Here is an 8,081-nt window from a genome sequence, read left to right on the forward strand (position 1 = left end):
CACAAAATTTAAACAAGTAAGGTTCGTTCCACAGATAATACTTTACATCAGATATAAGTTGTTTCCTTTGTTGGTTCGAGAGATATTGGGATGTCCACATTCCAACCAAGTAGTTTGCAATATCTACAAACCAGGGTAGTTGAGTCACTACTGAGTCAATTGAAAAAATATGTTCAACAGAAAATTCTTCCTTTATCTCACTAAACTCAAGAGGAGGATTTTCTAATCTAGACAAAGGGTCAGCTACCTGATTCTCTGTCCCATTTTTATCTTTTATCTCAAGATCAAATTCTTGCAGAGTAAAATCCATCTTAACAATCTAGGTCTAGTATCCTTCTTTGCTAAGAGGTATTTCAAAGCCGCATGATCAGTGAAAACTGTGACCTTAGTTCCTATCAAATATGGACGAAATTTATCAAATGCAAATACTACTGCTAGTAACTCTTTCTCTGTTGTGGCATAATTAAGTTGAGCCTCATTCGTTGTTCTACTAGCATAGTAAATGGGACAAAAAATCTTATCTTTTTTCCGGCCTAAAACAGCTCCTACTGCTATATCACTAGCATCACACATAGCCTCAAAAGGTTGATTCCAGTCATGTGACACAACTACAGGGGCAATTGATAACTTTTTCTGAAGGGTCTCAAATGCATCTAGGCTATCACCTAAAAATTAAACTTAGTATCTTTCATCAAGAGGTTAGTCAGCGGTTTTGAAATCTTTGAAAAACGTTTTATGAACCATCTGTAAAAACCTACATGTCCTAGAAACTTCTAATGCCTTTAACAGTTGTGGGAGGGGGTAATCCTGTTATAAGATCAATTTTAGCCTTATCAACTTCTATCCCTTTAGCAGTGTTATCACGCACAACTCTAGTCCTAAAAACGATAAGCGGTCTCTGCAAATATCATCCACTCTAAAAGTTCGGAGTCGAATCCCACAGAGAACTAAAGTTTTGCTACAGTTGTTTACTATCACTAAGAAGACAAGTTTGAACAAATTCCGCAATTATAAAGACTAAGATTTTATTTCTAACTAATTAAAGTAGTAAATTATCAACTAAAGATACTAAGGGTTGGAGAAAAGATTAAGGAGGTCTAGAGTTATGATTTTCCCAATTGTCGGAATCCTTCCCGCTATATTTCCTACAAATTTACCTAAGTATTTTCTACCGATCGTGAGTACTTTGAGTGTGTAGCTCTCTATCGAGAAACTACCATAATTTACTAGACGTATTCTCTCGAACTACGCTAGCTGGTACTAATTCACCGCTCACTATAATCGCACCAAGGTTTTGTTATCTCTAATCCCTCCTTTAAACTCTCCGTATTGATCTCTCAAATACGTTAGGAGTGGTGTTGTTCAACAACTACCTAAATGCGTTTCTCTCATTTGATCCTTTTCCGCGCAAGTTTCCCTATACATAAGAAACACATAATGGGTATATTTTCACTTCAAAAGCGATGTGAACTCCCGCAACTCACACATGAAAAACACACAAACACACTCAAAACATGCACTTTTCATCCTTTATCACCACCCCACACTTAAAATCTTGCTCATCCTCGAGCAACTTAAAAGAAAGCACATAAGCAAGAAACACTTTTCCAAATATATGCAAGCATCACACCACTGACAATGGTTTATATCAATGCTTAGATCCTAGCATATGCACTCTTCATACCTTTTTCTATAGTTTTAAACTCATGCCAGGATTATTTAAAATATTCATATGACTCTTTCTAACATCCTTGCCTCAAAACTTGACTCTAATACATTTCACACTATGACTCGCTCCTTGGGCCAACTCAAACATTCAAGGTCTCTACCAAGCTTTTGCAAATCATGTGCCCTCACCAACAAACCATAAAGAAAGTAGTCTACACACTCAATATAAGTTCAAGTATATTTTAAGGACTCTCAAATCCAAAGAATTATTTTCTCACTTTCACAAAGAAACTCTTATGCCACCGAAGCTCGTACCATAGGCTTGCCTGTAGTTTATGTCTGCACTAATTTAATCTTGCAAAGTATAGGATCAAATAGGACTTTATAGGTTGTAATGTAGGCTAAAGGACAGGTAGGATCTATTTGAAAAAATAGTGACTAACCCTCCTAAACACTTTAATACACTACACTTTACTTCTAAGCATCTTCTTGTCATGACCACTTCAATTTCTTACCATAAAACCATACACATTTAGGCCCTTCTTTATTAAGCACATCAACATATAGATACTTACGAACCCAGACAAAGATATGAGAGGTGTTATTCTTTTTTTTCTTTTTTTTTCACTCTCCTAAATATAGTATTTTCGGCTAGTACCTTTTTTTGTTTGTACACAAGTGCACATTTTCGGCCTTTCTATGGTTCCACTCAAAAGCTACCCAATCTCTTTCTTTACTCTTGTAGCTCTTAAGTGCTTTCGGAGGTAAAGGTTCAACAAGATTTGACTAAGAACAAAGGGGATTTAGCTTGTAATATGGTTTCCAAAGAAAAGGTGTACAGGCTCAAAAGGGGTGATTACGGATAATATTAGCATTGATAGGCAAATAGGTTAAATGGTCAATCAAGGATAGCCTATATTACTTCCCAAACTTACAAGACTTAAGCAAGGATGGCATAGAGTACACCAAAATCTCACCTCACACAATACACATGACTCACTCAGGATGGATCGGACCCAACTCTCAAGTTAAAGCAACTAGCACAGTCATCATGCAATTTAAGCACCCAAAAATTAATCACAAGAGTCAAAAGATGAGCCTCGATGTCAAAAGAAAGCCACACATATTATCAAGGCATATAATTACAAATATCATGAAGAAACTCTAGTATTACTTCTTCAACATCGGCATCCTCAAATTCTAGTTGGTTAGATTGTTGGTGTTCTACTCTGACCTCCTCCATTAGAACCTCAATTTATGTATCTAATTCATGCTCTTCTTTGCTACTATCCACAATATTGGCTTGTTGAGCATTAAATGCTTCAACTAGTTAACTCACTTGTGCATCCAAGTTGCGAATAGTAGCATATTGTCTTTCTATGTGCAGTTGTTTCTCATTTTTTTGTTCCACAAGTCACCTTAGCATATCCTTGATCTCTTTCAGGTCATCATCCCTGGGTTCTTTTTTCCTATTAACTTCACAAAACAAAGTAGAACCATCATAGTAAGGGGTTGGGGGAGGATAAGAAATATAACCACAACCATGAAAGTGACCATCTTGATCACCACGCATATCACACACATTCCACACATAAGATTGAGTTGGTGCACATAACTCGCTCTCGGAAATATTTTGACAATTTTACCACAGGTGGTTTCCTCCACAATATACACAAGGAAGATCAACATTAGAATTACCAACATCAAAACTCTCATAATTCCACCATGCCATGTTTCTCAAATTAACAAGTAAAACTAAAAAAAAAGTCAAATACTTGAAAATAAAATAAAAGTTCAAACTTGAAACCTAGAACTATGTACAACTACAACTACACCGTTAGTTCCCCGGCAACGACGGCAAAATTTGATCATGCCCAACTCTAGTCCTAAAAAGGATAAGCGGTCGCTGCAAATATAATCTGGTCTAAAAGGCCGGAGTCAAATCCCATAGAGAACTAAGGTTTTGCTACAGTTGTTTACTGTCACTAAGAAGACAAGTTTGAACAAACTCCGCAATTATAAAGATTGAAATTTTATTTCTAACTAATTAAAATAGTAAATTATCAACTAAAGATACTAAGGGTTGGAGAAAAGATTAAGGAGGTCTAGAGTTATGATTTCTCCAATTGTCGGAATCCTTCCCGCTACGTTTCCTACAAATTTTCCTAAGTATTCTCTACCGATCATGAGTACTTTGAGTGTGTAGCTCTTTCTCGAGCAACTACCATAATTTACTAGACGTATTCTCTCGAACTACGCTAGCTGGTACTAATTCACCGCTCACTATGATCGCACTAAGGTTTTGTTATCTCTAATCCCGCCTTTAAACCCTCCGTATTGATCTCGCAAATACTTTAGGAGTGGTGTTATTCAACAACTACCTAAATGCGTACTCTTTCTCGAGTAGTACACACTAAATAGGCACAGCCAATTGATGGTCATTCAATCAACAACAACAACCACGTAGTTGAACAAGTAGAGAAATCCAACGGCTAAATTATATAAAAACATAATAAGAATTTATCCTACAAAAAGTTTCATCAAACCCTAGATAACAAATTAGCTACTCATAGTGTTTTGCACAAATACAAGATTAGAATTCATAACAATGGAAAATTTGGAAGAAAGAGGAAAAAACGTGAAGTTGAATCCTTCTCCTTGCTCCAAGAGTGTTCTTACCTCTCCAAAGTCTTCTCTCCCTTCAAAAAGTGGTTAACTTTTATATTTATATGGTTTAGGGTTGAGTTGGGCAAAAATTACTTCTCCTAATTCGGATTAGAAAAGTTGAATTTTTCTGCCCCGGCCCCGGTCTGGCGAAGTGACCCTCACTTCGTTGTCTGGGACTTTCCTGATTTTCTCTGTTCCGGTCACGGTCTGGTGAACTGAACTTCGCTTTTCTGTCCGGAACTTTTCTTTTCAGCTAGTTTTTCACCAATTTTTCTCTCATTTGATCCTTTTCCGCGCAAGTTTTCCTACACATAAGAAACACATAATGGGCATATTTTCACTTCAAAAGCGATGTGAACTCCCGCAACTCACACACGAAATAACACACTCAAAAATGCACTTTTCATCCTTTATCATAGTTATTTTATGTCCTAAAATAATTCCCTTAGTAACCATAAACTAACATTTTTCCCAATTTAGAATCAAATTTGTCTCTTCACATCTCTTAAGAACTAAAGTCAAGTGATAAAGACATTCCTCAAATGTTTTTCCAAAGAGTGTAAAATCATCCATAAAAATCTCGAGAAATTTCTCGGTCATGTCAGAGAAAATTACTGACATGCAACGCTGAAATGTAGCAGTGTATTGCACAAACCAAATGGTATTCTCCTATAAGCATATGTTCCATGTGGACATGTGAAGGTTGTCTTATCTTCATCTTCTAGTGCAATTGGTATCTGTTTATACCTTGAATAGCCATCAAGAAAATAATAAAACCCATATCCTGCAATTTTTTCCAACATTTGATCAATAAATGGCAAAGGAAAAATGATCTTTTCTAGTAGCATCATTGAGACGTCTGTAATCAATACAGACTCTCCATCCTATGACAATCCTGGTAGGTATGAGTTCATTATTTTTATTTTTAATAATTGTCATACCTCCTTTCTTTGGCACTACCTAAACAGGACTTACCCAAGGACTATCTGAAATAGGATAAATGATACTTGCCGCCAGAAGTTTTGCAATCTCTTTTTTACCACTTCCTGCATTACTGGATTCAATTTCCTTTGGGGTTGGACTATTGGCTTGTAGCTATCCTCCACGAGAATTCTGTGAGTACAAACAGCTGGATTAATCCATTTGATATCTGCTATAGTCCACCCTAAGGTTCCTTTGTGTGTTTTCAAGACTTCAATTAACCTTTCTTCTTGTTCTACAATCAAAGAAGATGAAATAATTACTGGACAATGTTCTTTCTCACTATATGCATATTTTAAATAAGATGGGAGAATTTTGAGTTCGATTTTTGGTTGAACTTCTTCTGGTTGCATCTCCTGATCCTCAGAATCTCTTTCCAATATTCCAGTTTCTCTTCTGATGGTGGGATCATCATCTTGTATGGTTCCTGATTTGGCCAAGCATCTTTCCATTGAGTCTAGAGTTAATTTATCATCTCTAAATTCATCTGTAAGATAACTAATCATGTCAATTGAAAAGCATGAAGATGATGATTCATCTCCTGAAAATCTTAGTATCTTTTGCATGTCAAAAATGACCCTTTCTTCATCAACTCTTAGAATTAGTTGTCCTTGATGGACATCTATAAGTGATCTACCTGTAGCAAGAAATGGTCTACCCAAAATAATTGGTTCATCAGGGTACTCCTTCATGTCAAGCACTATGAAATCTACAAGGAAAACAAATTTGTCTACTCTCACAAGTACATTTTTAATTATTTCCCTAGGTTTCTTAGTACTCTGATCTGCAAACTGAAGAGAGACACCTAGATCTTTCAACTCACAAAGATTTAATTTTCTAAAAATAGAAAATAGCATAAAGTTTATTGAAGCTCCAGAATCGAAGAGTGCTTTTTAAAAATACACTCCTCCCAATGTCCATGGAATTGTAAAACTGTCTGGGTCACCAAGTTTTTGTGGTAGCTTATTTTGAAGTATAGCACTATATTTTTCCGTTAGCATTACCACATAAACTTCTTCCAATTTCCTTTTGCTTGACAAAATTTCTTTCAGAAATTTGGCGCAAGAAGGCATTTGCAACAAAGCGTCGGTAAAAGGAATATTAATGTGAATCTATTTTAAAATCTCTAAAAACTTTGCAAATTGACTATCAAGCTTTTCTCTTTTTAGTTTTTGTGGAAAAGAAATTTTCACAGGGAGAGGAGTCATTTTTTTTAATATTCTTCTCATCTTTTTTCTTGACTTCCTTAGCTTCTAATTGTTCAGAGGGTGTTTTAACATTCTTACCCATGTTTACCTGTTGTTCTGACTGGTTCTTTTCTTGTCTGACAGTATTGGGTTCATCAAGCTCCTTACCTAATCGTAAGATGATAGCCTTAAGGTATTCCTTTGGATTTTTCTCCCTATTGCTCGGTAAGGGGACTTGAATTTTTTCTGACACAAGAGTTTCCAATTAGCTCAGCTAGATTTTCAAATTTTTAAAGGTTGAATTATGGCTTTTCATTTTTTCATTAGTAACCTTAATGTATTTGTACAAAAGATCATCAAGACTTGGATGTACTTGTTGAAGCCTTTGGTGATATGGAGTTGATTGCTGATAAGGTCTGAAATTTGGTTGCCGACAGTTTTGATTTTGGTAACCAGGTGGACCTTATAGTTGTGGCTTTTGGAAGCTCTCAGAGTTCTCCGCACCCTTTGGATTGCTCCATTGAAATCTTGGATGTTTATGTGCCATTGGACTTCCAAAGGGGTACTGCTTGTAAACGATTACATTTACCTGTTCATCATTTTGATTGATTTCTTGGCATTAATGATTCAGATGGTTTCCTCCATACATATCACAAGCCTCAGACTTGCTTGGTTGTTTTATATTCACCTGAAAAGATTCAAATTTTTGTGCCAAAGAAACAATCTATTGTGTTAGTGTGTTTAAAGCATCAACTTGATTTACCGTAGCGACCTTTTTGATGATTACACGTTCAGATGGCCCTTGAATGGCATTTTTAGAAATTTCATTCAATAACTGCAATGCTTCTTCTGTAGGTTTTCTCATCACAGAACCTCCTGCAGCTGCATCAATCACATTTCTAGAAGAGGATTTTAACCCATGATAAAAAAAATGTACAATTGCATGTGTTCAGGAATATCATGGTGCGGACATTTTCTTAACATTGCTTTTAATCGTTCCCAATCTTGATAAACTGACTCAGTATTAGTCTGTAAGAAATTAGATATGTCTTTCCTTAACTTTGTTGTTTTAGCAGGAGAAAAATATTTATTCAAAAACTTCTGAGTCATCTAGTCCCATGTGGTAATTGACCCTTGAGGTAAATTTCGCAACCACGTTTTGGCATCTCCTTTTAAAGAAAAAAAATAGCCTTAACTTGATTGCTTCGGGAGGAACTCCATTCTACTTAGCAGTTTTAACAAGTTTCAGAAAATCAATTAAATAACAGTGTGGATCTTCACTTGAATCTCCTGTAAAGATACAAGATTGTTGAATTATTTGAATTAGGCTGGTCCTGATTTCAAAGTTGTTGGCTACTACTAGGGGTTTTCTGATACTAGATTCACAGTTGAAGCGGTCAGGCCTAGCATAATCCCTTCGGATTCTGTTTGTTGGTCTTAGCGTCACTTCATCAAATTGATCTTCTAAATGGACTTGTGGTGGTACTTCGGGTGGATTGATATCTTCTACTCCCTAGTTTTCCATTCCTTCAAAAACTAAGCTCCGAGAAAATGATGTTTGTTCTTTCCTGCGCAATC

At 36.0% G+C, this 8,081-nt stretch overlaps 1 protein-coding gene and 1 non-coding gene across 2 annotated transcripts; one reads left to right on the top strand and one right to left on the bottom strand.

Annotated features, from left to right (window-relative positions):
* Positions 1-273: 273 nt before the first annotated feature.
* On the bottom strand, positions 274-6,008 carry LOC138905149 (uncharacterized). Its single transcript, XM_070193656.1, has 3 exons — positions 5,311-6,008; positions 4,955-5,082; positions 274-665 (listed from the first exon to the last, which is right to left on the bottom strand). Exons 1-3 carry the CDS (start codon positions 6,006-6,008, stop codon positions 274-276), a joined length of 1,218 nt encoding a protein of 405 aa, XP_070049757.1.
* A 1,450-nt stretch (positions 6,009-7,458) lies between these two features.
* LOC117276423 (small nucleolar RNA R71) lies at positions 7,459-7,565 on the top strand. The gene has a single exon (XR_004506680.1). It is a non-coding gene; the product is annotated as a small nucleolar RNA R71 (small nucleolar RNA).
* Positions 7,566-8,081: the final 516 nt, after the last annotated feature.

The sequence above is a fragment of the Nicotiana tomentosiformis genome, chromosome 2 (genome assembly GCF_000390325.3).
Source record: "Nicotiana tomentosiformis chromosome 2, ASM39032v3, whole genome shotgun sequence".
NCBI classification, from domain to species: domain Eukaryota; kingdom Viridiplantae; phylum Streptophyta; class Magnoliopsida; order Solanales; family Solanaceae; genus Nicotiana; species Nicotiana tomentosiformis.